Source organism: Lutjanus erythropterus, chromosome 12, assembly GCF_056507025.1.
Source record: "Lutjanus erythropterus isolate fLutEry1 chromosome 12, fLutEry1.hap2, whole genome shotgun sequence".
Lineage (NCBI taxonomy): Eukaryota > Metazoa > Chordata > Actinopteri > Lutjaniformes > Lutjanidae > Lutjanus > Lutjanus erythropterus.
The window spans coordinates 21,582,271-21,594,702 of record NC_139328.1 but is presented as its reverse complement, the minus strand read 5'-3'; the positions used below and the strand labels follow the sequence as shown (position 1 = coordinate 21,594,702).

Below are 12,432 nucleotides of genomic sequence, written 5' to 3'. Positions count from 1 at the left end.
TTTGATTAGATTTTTATTTTTTTAACACTGATGCCTATGGTGTTGTTAAACAATAGAGTCTTGATTTGTAAAAATCAACTTACATTTTCAAATTCTTTTTAGTGTCAATGTTTTATATTTTTTCTTTGGACACATTGGGGATGTTACAAGTAGTCGGAGTCGAGAGCAAAAAAATACTGGGAGAAATGTGATTCTGCGTTTGATTTCAGTTCTACTTCGCTCATTTTTATCAATTTTTTATTTAATATTGAAATTGTGGCAATCCTAGTAAATGGTTTACATTGGTCCATAATAACACTGTGAAAGTTTCACCTGTGGATGTAATTGTCATTTAAATTCTGTTGTCTTTGAAGATCCAAAACCATGTTGTTGAGTGTTGAGACTTAGATGCTGCAACAGTTTATTTATTAGTCCTACTGGCTGCTTCTTCATTTAACACAGTAGAAGTAGATCTTAACTATAGCTAACTCTTTAACAGCTGACATAAAACAAAAATCATCTTCATCATGACCATCCTAACAAAATCATCTTAACAAAATCATCACCATCTTAACGACTGGTTGCCTAAACCACCATCCCTAATACCTAATCACCACCTCATGCCCTAAACTAACCCACAATTCAGAAATCAATCTGTGATAATAACAGTGAAATTGATTTGCAGAGCTGGTAAAGTAAAGGAAAGTCTGATATTGTAAGTTGGAGGAGTGGCCCTCAGGATGTCAGCATCTTTACAAGTGATGCAGAGGCAGCAGCAGCAGCAGCAACGTCATGAACATCATGAACGTCATGAACGTCATGAACGTCAGGAACGTCAGGAACGTCATGAACGTCAGGAACTGCAGCAGCAGCAGCACTTTGAGAGCCGCTATTACCTGAGCTCCAAGTCATCTGTTAGCCAGCAGTCGTTCTCGACTTTCAAGACCACCAGCCATCGGTAAGAGGATGGTCCAAAATACTTAGAAGATGGTTGATATTTGAAAGCTATAAAATAACAATGAGGTTCTGTCAATGTAACCCGTCACTTCTGCAGCTTTGGAGGTGGTGAATACATTCAAGCAGACCTCTTTCAAATATTCAACACTGCACTTTGTGTCCGGTGTGAAATGTGTTCAGCTGCAGCAGGGGAGAAAAGACATGCAGCTCAAAGTGCGTTTTCATGGAGAGCAGGTGCTTCGTTTCTGCTGGTCCTCATCTGCCCAGAGATGTTCATCTTTTAATCATGTCAAAGTTTTGTATTTTTATGAGGGCACATACCATTTTTCTCAAGGCTGTTGCAGAACAGCTTGTTCGTAAGTCTTTCAAGTTCAAGTCAAGTCCTAAGTCTTTCTATGCAGACTTCAAGTCAGGATACAAGTCTCTCAGGTGTCTCAGTGCTGGCCAGTGCCAGCACGCTTTTTCAAAGCTGTGTTAACTGTGTGTGTTTTTACAAAGTTTAAAGCTAGTTAATTCAATACAAAGTCTTTATAATGGAATATTCAACTTGTGGAGCTCTGTAAGGCCTGTGTGGCATAGTTTGGTTTTATTGTTCCAGGAATGTTTTTCAAGATTTCACCTAACTTTTAGGCTTCGAGGGAACTAAGTCTAATGCCTTGACTCTACAGCTCTGCTATAATTAAATTACTATTAGAAACTATCACATGTAGCAATAGTATTCTGCTTGCGTTTGAGAGAAAAAACACACTATGTTAGTATCTTTTGATTTTCACAATTTTAGAGTGTGAAGCTAAGTATCATTTCTGAATATTAGCATATTGAAATACAGTAATGTAAATCCCAGTGAAAACAATAACACAAAGAAAATTAAAATGTACAATAGAGCTGGAACAATAAGTCAGTTAATTGAAAGTTGATCAACAGTGTTGATCAACAATAATTTTGCTAATGAATTAATTGTTTAATCTTTTTTCAAGCAAACATTTAGTCTTTCAGATTCATGAAGATTTGCTGATTTGAATCTTAGTTTAGTTAGCTTTTTTTGTTGTTTGTTATCTTTTCTATTGTATTAAATATTTTTGACTTTTGGACTAGGTTGGACAGAAAAAACAAGCTGGCAGCATCAACTTGCAAATTGCACTGTGCCTTTTTCACAGCTTTATAATATTTTACATATTAAACAGTTAATTGTTGGTAACACTTTCTATGATGCCCATGTCTATAATGCATTGTAATGAATTCTAAACATACTTATAATGTGTTATACTGTACTTATAGCAATGTATAGTTATACTTCTAAGCAGTCAAATATTTATACTGCTGTATAACAATAATCAGAACACATTATAAGGCAATTAATAATGACTTATAAGGTTAAGTATCATAATACTTACTTACTTACTGATCAATCATCTATAAGTGACATAGTTATAATACATTATTAGCACATTATAATGTGCTAATAATGTATTATAACTATGTCAATTATAGATGATATTATAAAATGCTTTATAATGTGTATGATTATTGTTGTTAAGCAGTATGAATTTTTACGAGTGCTTATAACTAAAATTATACATTTCTATAATAGTATAACACATTAGTATGTTTACAATGCAATATAGACATTGGTGTCATTGATTATTGGAGAAAATAATTAGCCAAGTGATAAATAATGTAAAGAACTGTTATGGAGAGAAATGTACTTTTGACACTAGAAGTTGTAGAGGTATTAAACCTGTAATTTCTAATTATACATCGCCACACTTCCGTCATGTTTTGTCAGATTTTCTTCTGACTTGTATGTGAAGTTCTGTTAGAATCAAAGGAGGCTCAGTCATTGTGTATTCAAAGTTGTGTGTAAATGTTGTGTGAAAGCAGTTTTGTCTATCAAAACAAGACAGTAAGTCCTATTGTGTCACACTCACACTTGTCAACATGCAAGAAGGGCAGAGTTTCTTTGTCCTTCAGTGAAGCTACAGGGCTTGGTGTACATGTTGGAACCATGATAGCTTTCTAAACGGGGTCAAGGAAGGAATTTCAGCTGTAGTGCAGGGCTGCCAGATATATTCATGGACAGCCTGCAGCTATTTCTGAAGACAGGAGGACATGAGAAGCTGCCATTAAGCCAACTGTAAAGACACTGTATGGAAATCATGAAATTGTAAATGGTTGTGTGCTGCCTTCCACAGATGTTTAATAGTTAATAACTCTCTGTATCTTCATTTAATAGTCACGTTCATTGTCAGTGTTATAACATATGTACTAGTTCTACGGTTTGTTTCTGTTAGATATTATCAATCTCGTAAAAAAGTTTCTAATTGGCACTTTTATTTTCAAAATCTTAAGCTTGACACATACTGTAGGAATGGAATGCCTTTATCAGCAGTAAAACTTTTTACACCTTTGACTTTCTTTTACCTTGAACCAAAGACTTCCTGTCAGCACACCCGGTGAGTCAGCAGCAGACAAAAAATTCTTGACTGTGCAGAAATCTTATGAGACTCTCTCCATCTGTCTGTCTCGGATGTGCGTGCAACCCCTCCATTGACTTGATCTCGCCTCACCAGTGTGGAAGAGGGTTTATCAAAGCCACATTGTGCCTCTGCTTCTCTAGGCCGAATGGATAGACGAGGGCGGACTTGATAGAGAGAGATTAGTGAAAGTAGGGATTTAAAATTAGCCTTTTCCTCCATGCTGCATTTCCCCCATCAGTTCAGGCTCCATTTATAAAAACAGCTGACAATAGGAAGGGCTGAGGAACTGATAGGTAAATGAGTAATATGGGTCAGGGTCCTAGAGGGTGGGCAGCATATTCTGAATGTGTATTAATGTAACTGACACATTTATTTAAAGATTTATGAATGCAGAGAGGCATTATTGGTCATGTTGGGTGTTTTGTTCTTATTTTTAGCAGCTTTGCATTCCTTCTTTTAGGTATCTTTTATCTCATTTTTTTATCATTAATAACAAATGTAGTATATACTGTAGAAGTTGCATTTAAATGGACAGTTCACCCCAAAATCATATACATATTTTTCCTCTTACCTGTAGTGCTATTTATCCATCTAGATAGTTTGGGTGTGAGTTGCAGAGTTTTAGGCAAATTGGCAATAGAGATGTCTGTTTTCTCTCCATTATAATGGAACTAGATGGCACTCAGCTTGTGTTTTTACAGCTCAGCTGAGGAGGACTCCATTAATGTGTGATATAATGTTGTAAGCACAAGTAGGGTGACCAGATGACGACAAACCAAATGTGAGACAAAGATTGTGCTTGTGTGGGAAAATGTGGGACACGTTACCAATGTTTGATATTAAAAAAATAAACATTTCTATTCTGCCCTTTAGCTCATAATGTCTCTATCCTTTTCCCTTTGGTTGATTCAGTAGCACATAAAAGACAGTGGATAAATAGTTCCCTTTTTTTTGTGGTAGTTTCCATTATATTCTGCCTGCATAGCTTGTGACTTTGCCGTTACTTGCTTGCTTCCCGTTAGGTGTAGGGTAGCAATGACAGTAACAAGTTAACCTGCACTTGACCCACATGTGCGCAGTTTGATTGATATCAAACGGCCTCGTGGTGACAGGCTTCCCAGCTTTCTTCACAGCCACTGGATAAAAGCCAAATTTTAGATAAAGCTTTGCTTTCCCACATAATATGGGACACTTGGTCACTCTAAGCTCAAACATGTCATCTGATACAGTTGGCAAGTGTAGTTCAGTAGAAAAAAAATATTTTCTACATGAAACTGCTCACAACAAAGTCTGTGGATTATTTTGAATAACCAGGTCATGATCTCTGAAAAGGAGACATTGCTGCTGAGTTTTTCAAATGAATTTTTGGGGTGAACTTTTCCTTTGAAAGAAATTAGTATTGTAATGAAAACATTAAATATTAGTGATACTTGTCTCTTTCATCTAAGCCTGAAGACCTCTGTGATGACAGAGAAGGGGCAGGAGGTGTTAAAACTGAGCCCGCTACCCAAGAGAGCCAAACGCACCTACCTGGCAATGGACACGGACAAAGAAGTTATCGGCTACGTCATTCCCGTATTTAGAGCCAAGTGAGTGAAGATACTGCACAACACAATTGACTGATACTCAAAAATGCAGCATATTACTGTCACACCTGAAAGAGAAAAATGGACCTCTTTGCTTTGCCATTCTGTCAGAGTTTATCTTGCCATAATGACCCGTTCACTGTACATTATTCTTACCCTACTACCCCTGGCGCTATAATGTGACACTGTTCCTTTTCTCTTTTCTGGCATGGCAGCAATATGCTTCCATACAAAGTCATCAATCCTATTGATGATGTACATTTTTATTACAGTTAATGACACTAAATGATCCATTTTCACTGTTAAAATTGCTCTCACATGTTGATGGTTTGTTGTGTCACCAGTCATGAGGTTGTTCGAGGTCTCATGGAGGCCCATGAGCAGGACCAGGCTACAGAGGAGGGAATTAACTATGTGGCCATGAGGAACCTGTTTGTCCGGGAGGCCAAAGAGACCATGAAGGTTAAAGTGCATAAGAAAACCAGATCAACGCACATCAGAGAATCCGCCGAACGCATGGAACTGAGCAAGACGGTAAATCCTTGGTCTCCATTTTGAAGCCTGCAAATGCTCATGTGCTTTTATGTGAAAGTTTGGCTTCACTGTCTTGCTGTAGATGGACGAGTGGGCCGAGTTCCGTAAGAAAATGAATCCAGACAGCCTGACACACCGTCCAGAGTTCATCGTCAAGCCCCGCGGACAGACTGTCTGGGAGGGCAAGACTATCAAGCTGCACTGCACTGTGGCTGGATGGCCTAAACCCAGGGTTGCCTGGTGAGATATCCCCCAAACTCGCTCTGAGTCATAAGAAAAACGAGGCTGATGAGAGCGATCAGTCATATGTGTTTCCATCCAAAACTCTCATCATCAGCCAAATCCATTTTCCACAGTCACACGCACACTCCTCTGAAATCACAGCCTCTGAAGACGATGGTAAAAATAAACCAGCTGTCTTTGTGCTGTCTTCAAGGTACAAAAACAATGTGCTCATTGATGCCAAGGCACACTCCGAGAAGTACACAGCCGAGAGCAATTACAACATGCACTCCCTGGAGATCAAGAAGTAGGTAATCATTAAGCTCGCACTGCATTGCCTCAGTTAAAATTGACGAGATGTACCCAAAAATGCAACGTTACCCCAAAACTGAAAGTTTTGATGTTGAAAATATTCTGCAAATGAGATAAAAGAAATTCAACATTTCTGCACGTTTTTATTTTCAGCTGTGATTTCATGGACACTGCTCAGTACCGCATCTCTGTCCTCAATATAAAAGGGGAAGCTTCTTCTGTGGCTACTGTTGTTGTCAAAAGTAAGTAACAGTTTATTTCTTTTTCGCAGCTCCTTTCTCCTTCGATTCAAGGTCAAATGAACTTAAATTAACACCGCAGTAAACACAACATGGCCCTACAGTTGTGTCTGCTTTTCAGGATCTTGTTTCAGTAGAACATGTTTGCAAGGAAGCTGGTGCTCAAATGGAAGATGATTTGTTGCTCACAGTGTATCATAGTTTATTATTGTCAAATGTGTGTCACTGAAGTCACTTGTTACTGATACAGCAAGGTTGCTGAATGATGTATTTCTGCACAGGGTTCCAGGAGGGCGAGGAACCAGGTCCACTTGCTCCCAAACCACGTGAGTCACTTTAAAGAATTTTTCTAAAACCAGTTAAATGAGGTTTTATGTAAGACCAAGCAACTCACATTGCAGTTTAGGGTTGCAACCAATGATAATTTTTTTAACTATTAATATATTTTCCTGATTAATCTAGTAGTTGTTTGGTCCATAAAATGTCAGAAAATTGTCAATAATGTTGACCAGTGTTTTCCAAAGCTTAAGATGACATCCTCATATGTCTTGTTTTGTCCACGACCCAAAGATATTTAGTTTATTATCATAAGAATGAAGAAACCAGAACATATTCACATTTGCGGGGCTGAAATCTGAGAATTTTGACATTAATTAAAAAAATGTTAATGATTAATAATCATTAATTAATTAATTGTTGAAGCTCTATTACAATTCACATTAAAAGCTGGAGTGGGCAGTTTGTTTTTGGTGTCAGTATATTTTTTAGTATATTTTTTTAAGTGGTGTGAGTCAAAACTAGACTTCTGCTCCTCTTCTTGGCTCTATTTTCAGGCTTTAGGACATCAAACCTGTAACAGGAGACTGACTGAGACTCAACAATAAACTATCTTTCTCCAGAATTGCTTAGTGTACCTTTAACATAGTCTGTGTAATGAAAGGTTGAGTCTCGCTGTGTTTGTCAGATTTTTCAAATGGAAACTCCCTCTCAGCCATGAGCAAAAAGCACTGATGCACTCCCCACCCCTCCCTCAACCTACAGGGTAGTGTTTCTCAAACTTTTCACAGCTTGTACCGCCTCACAAACCACTGAGCTCTCCAAGAACCACCTTATTGTTTCGAGCCATATGGTGCCAGCAGGTGCTGTGGACACTTCGCTGGCGCTTCTTGCGTAGCCGCAAGCTGATGGGCTTGTTGTCCTGTCTGCCTCTTTGTTTTCAACACAGCTGGTCAAAATTTTCTGCTCCTGATCTGCACTTCTTTTCATAATAGTTTCTGATCGCTGTGTTTTTGAAGCATTCATTTTCAATCTCTTCATTTTACCTCTGCTTAATATCTTGCCATTAAAGTTAAGCTTATAACCACCTGTAATCATGGTGTATGCATGCACTATGTGCATGATTGGGACTATATGTAGCAGGATGATGCTGAAACAAAAAAGAAAAACTTAACTTACTTCAAATAACGTTTCAGTGTTCAGGTCACATGGGAAAACCTCAGAATTGACAAACCAAACACTGTTGTTGATTGTTTTGCACAAGTTTCCAAGCCACAGTAGGTTCTCCCACACGCTTAGAAGGGGACAATGTGATGAGGTGATATAAAACATGTCATAAAATAACTCAAATAGAAATTAAATCTGCAGCAGTCAATTTTTTATATAACCAATGGTGATTGTGTGATGATTATGTAATGTGAAAGGTATTGCTCAAAGATACAAACTCAGAAGACTTACCAGTCGCTCTCACCTCTGCAGAGTGTTTTAGCTCATTTTTTAGAGTTGTGTTGTGTTAACAACTTATTCAATTAATATATTTTTATTTTTTCTCTTGTAGATGGTTACAGCCCTGAGCATGGTGTTACCTTTAACACAACCATCCTCGACAAATTTGAGGTGGCCTTTGGCAAAGAAGGCGAGACATTGAGTCTGGGCTGCACTGTCATCATTTATCCCACTGTGAAAAAATACCAGCCTGAAATTGTGTGGTACAGAGGCTGTAAGTAGAAAAATATTATAATGTATAATATATTGTCTTTCTAACTAATCCTCTAAATGTATCCAATTACATGTCTTTTGTTTTCTCCCATTAGCTGTCCCATTGAAGCCTTCTAAATGGGTTCACTCCCACTGGTCTGGGGAGCGTGCCACCCTCACCCTTGTCCACCTCAACAAGGAAGATGAGGGCATGTACACCCTGCGTGTCAACACCAAGTCTGGCTTTGACACCTACTCTGCCTATGTGTTTGTTAGAGGTAAGATTTGTGATTGATATTGCAACCAAAGATTTTGAATTCATAGGCTTTTTTTGTTTTGTCTTATATTAAAAATTTGAATTAATATATGAAGCCCTTTACCCTCAAGTCTTCACTGAGTTGTACAGTGTTATGGGCAAAGTAAGGGCAACATATTACACATCACCACACACACAGACGTGTTAGGGAACCATTCAATTCTGCTGTGTCTCTCTGAGGTGTTTGGTTTCCTCTCTGGAATGCTGCTTCTATATCTGTCTGCATGTCAGTGAAGTCACCACAGACCGTGTGATATGAAATACAAATGACCAGGTTAATGGTAAAGAGAGAATCTTCAGAATCCCCTTCAATGTTACTAAGATATGAGCTAATGTGTCACAGCCAGCTACAGTCCTGCCGCAGTGCTGCTGTACTGTAAAGGCGTAAGTAGGTCAGAAAATGGAAACTGGGTATGTAATGGAGATCAGCCTAATTTAGAAACAGCACTACTCACAAGTGATATGCATGTGTGTGCGCCTTGGTATGCCAGATGCCGAAGTGGAGGTGGAGGGGGTTCCCGTGGCCCCCTTGGATGTGCGCTGTCATGATGCCAACAAGGACTATGTGGTGGTAACCTGGAAGCAGCCAGCGGTGGAGGGCAGCAGCTCCATTGTTGGATACTACATTGACAGGTTGGTCAGATAAATTATTACCATATATTATACAAAGTATGGAAAAGTATGAAACTAGATATTAGTAATTACATTTATGGATAAGTACGGAAAAAATAGAGTGTGGAAAAGTATTTGTTTCCAGACTGTTGCCCCTGTTTTCTAAAATATACATTTCAGAAATTGTAAAAATAAATCGATCATACAAGCATCGATTTTTTTCATGGTGTCTGGAGCAGGCAGCCTGTGCAGAGAAAATGTTTATTTCCTGTGTGAGGAAGTGCGAGCCAGAATGAGCTTGATGTCATTGAAAGCAAGGCGAGAAGTATGGCATAGGACTGAACGCATACTCCTACATGGAGCTGCCTGCAACAGAGCTCTGCCCCACTTGCCTTATAACTGAACCAAATACAGACATCCACAACAAAACTGTTCTAAAAGAAAGCTATTATCAAAAAGTAAATGGCCCATTTTTCTGCGTATATTGTTGTTTTGCTGCATTCCTTGTTGCATCCATGGACACAGTGAATAAACAAGGCTGCACAGATGCCATGAAAATGAAACGGTTGTGAGCAGTTTCATGTAGGGACTACTTTTTTTGTGCAGTAGAATCTACAGGAACTACTTTAGATCTACCAGACCGACTGTCTTTTGTACTAGAAAGAAAGTAGTTGCTACATGAAACTGCTCTGTAAATTATTTTGAGTAATAGGGTAATGATGTTTGGAAAGTTTTTCAAATGTATTTTTAGCGCTTCAAGCACCACAAGCTGAGTGCCAGTACCAGTCAGACATCTCTATGGTATCTCCAAAACGTAATGTATTTTTTATTTGATTTGGGGGTGAACTGACCCCCACTGCCCAGATATATGCTGAAAGGCAGCATGTTATATTCTACATATAAGCTTTTTACCGAAAATAATATATTTGAATGTTAGCCCTTTGTAATTGGCAACATTTTGTAATTTAATTACACATTTTACCCAGTTACTGTAAGCAATTACAATGACATTTATTTTGTAATTGTTATTTTGTAACACTAATTCACTGTAGCTGATGGTATTCACAGATCTAATGTATTTGTGTTATCTTGGCAGGTGTGAGGTGGGCACTCACCACTGGGCTCAGTGTAATGACAACCCAGTGAAGTACGCCCGCTTCCCTGTCACAGGGCTGGTGGAGGGCCGCTCTTACATCTTCAGGGTGCGGGCCCTGAACAAGGCTGGAGTCAGCCATCCGTCCCGTGTCTCTGAGGCTGTGGTTGCCATGGATCCCTCCGACAGAGCCCGCCTCAGAGGTGAGAGACACGCCAGAGTCCTGCTGCGGACATGCTGCAACAAAGCCACCAGCGGCACTTTTTTGATATATTTCTTTTATTTACAGCTGGCCCCTCAGCTCCCTGGACTGGAATGATCAAGTTCACAGAAGAAGATCCTACTGGTATGACAGCTTCAACCTTTTTATCAACAGTTTATGGTGTTATGGCATTTTATGCTGACTTGTAGGGCTTACAACATCTTACAACAGGGCTGGGTATTGAACTTAAGTACCTTTTCTGTGCCCTTATAATTGTGTCTGTAGTATCATGCAAGAGCTATGGGTGTAATAATACCATAAACTCAAGGTATGATGATACCACAATAAATAGTCCACGATATGATATTTATCATATTAAAACACACAGATAAGTGACAACTTAAAAAAAGGTCCTTTATTAAATAATATAGCTGATATGTACAGTGATTTTTGTTTGTATAAAGTTTGTTTTTCCCTTTTAACCTAAGGTGTTTCTGCTTTCCTTCGTTAATTAAAAATAATAACAGTAACATGACCTAATGTGCAAGAAATTGGCGTGAACTGTCTTTGGCAAAGAATGCTTAAATTATATCCAATTGCAAAACAAAAATAGTGCTGTAGTCAGTAGCTGTCCTTTTATGAAATAAAATAAAAATAATAAAATAAAATAATTACCCATGTAATATTATGGTACATTGGATATTTTGTCACGTCCTCAGTAAAAAACTGTGAAGTATCAAAAGCTGGTGTCTGGCCAGATTTTAGTCTTGTTTACTGGTTCTTTAAATAGATCCCCTAATTATTTGAGAAGTCTGGCAAATTTTGTTTATGAAAAAAATAATGTGAGCATCCTCTTGCCTCCTCAGTGGGCGTTGTCCCTGGAGAACCTACCGATGTTGTGGTTACCGAGGCAACCAAGAGCTACGTGGTGCTCGCCTGGAAGCCTCCAGTCCAGAGAGGTCATGAAGGAGTCATGTATTACATTGAGAAGGTGAGGTGAAAGGATTAACTGACTCTTGTACAGCTCAAACAGTTTAGCAGTAATCAACTAGTTGATTGACAGAAAATGAATCGGTAAATGTTTTGTGATGAATAAATAGTTAAATAGTAATTTTGTGGGGTTTTTCAGCAAAAATGTAAATTATGTACTGGTTCCAGCTTCTCAAATGTGAATATTTTCAGTGACATTAAACTAAATATCTTTGGGTTTTGGACAGGTGACTATACAAAACAAACAACTTGAAGATGCCAACATGTGTTGTTGTGTGGATCATAGTGTATTTCAGGTACAGAGACCTGGCAGAGAGTGAACACTGGTATGCCAGTCAAGTCTCCTCGCTTTGCCCTGTTTGACCTGGCCGAGGGAAAATCCTACAACTTCCGTGTGCGCTGCTGCAACTCTGCTGGTGTGGGCGAGCCGTCTGAGGCCACAGGAGAGACCATCGTTGGAGATAAATTGGGTGAGACTTGCATTTATATTATTTTTTTTTACAGCTTATCAGAACATTACTGGACAGGTCAGGACAATATGACCTAAAATCTATATCATAATGTCATAGGTTTATTCTCAGTTTCTAGACACCTTTCCTGCATAATGTTCTTTTTGATTCCAATCTAGTTTTCCCTCTTTGCTCGTAGTAATCAATCTTACCTCCTTTATTCCTTCCTTATTTCCTCATCAGACCTGCCCTCAGCTCCGGGCAATCCAGTGGCAACTAGGAACACCAGCACCTCAGTGGTGGTCTCCTGGGCAGCCTCTAAGGATGTCGTACACCTGGCTGGCTACTATATTGAATGTAATGTGGTGGGCACTGATGTCTGGATGCCCTGCAACAACAAACCTGTCAAGCAGACCAGGTAGGCCCAAGAATAACAGTTGAACTTAACAGTAAACATTCAGCAAAGTCACAATAAATAATTCATTTTCCA

The 12,432-nt window shown here is 38.8% G+C and overlaps 1 protein-coding gene across 3 annotated transcripts in view; it reads left to right on the top strand.

Annotated features, from left to right (window-relative positions):
• myom1a (myomesin 1a (skelemin)) overlaps positions 1 to 12,432 on the top strand; it is a 30,362-nt gene that overhangs the window by 1,971 nt on the left and 15,959 nt on the right. For 2 of the 3 annotated variants that reach the window (XM_084732960.1, XM_084732959.1), the window contains exons 2-16: positions 665 to 937; positions 4,862 to 5,002; positions 5,344 to 5,533; positions 5,616 to 5,773; positions 5,970 to 6,062; positions 6,221 to 6,309; positions 6,588 to 6,632; positions 8,141 to 8,302; positions 8,397 to 8,558; positions 9,088 to 9,229; positions 10,305 to 10,504; positions 10,591 to 10,647; positions 11,370 to 11,494; positions 11,780 to 11,963; positions 12,186 to 12,360. In XM_084732960.1, the coding sequence (XP_084589086.1) occupies positions 720 to 937; positions 4,862 to 5,002; positions 5,344 to 5,533; positions 5,616 to 5,773; positions 5,970 to 6,062; positions 6,221 to 6,309; positions 6,588 to 6,632; positions 8,141 to 8,302; positions 8,397 to 8,558; positions 9,088 to 9,229; positions 10,305 to 10,504; positions 10,591 to 10,647; positions 11,370 to 11,494; positions 11,780 to 11,963; positions 12,186 to 12,360 (2,141 nt within the window). In that variant the 5' untranslated portion in view covers positions 665 to 719. The remainder of the gene's footprint in view (positions 1 to 664; positions 938 to 4,861; positions 5,003 to 5,343; positions 5,534 to 5,615; positions 5,774 to 5,969; positions 6,063 to 6,220; positions 6,310 to 6,587; positions 6,633 to 8,140; positions 8,303 to 8,396; positions 8,559 to 9,087; positions 9,230 to 10,304; positions 10,505 to 10,590; positions 10,648 to 11,369; positions 11,495 to 11,779; positions 11,964 to 12,185; positions 12,361 to 12,432) is intronic. The other variant, XM_084732961.1, reaches the window with a different exon arrangement.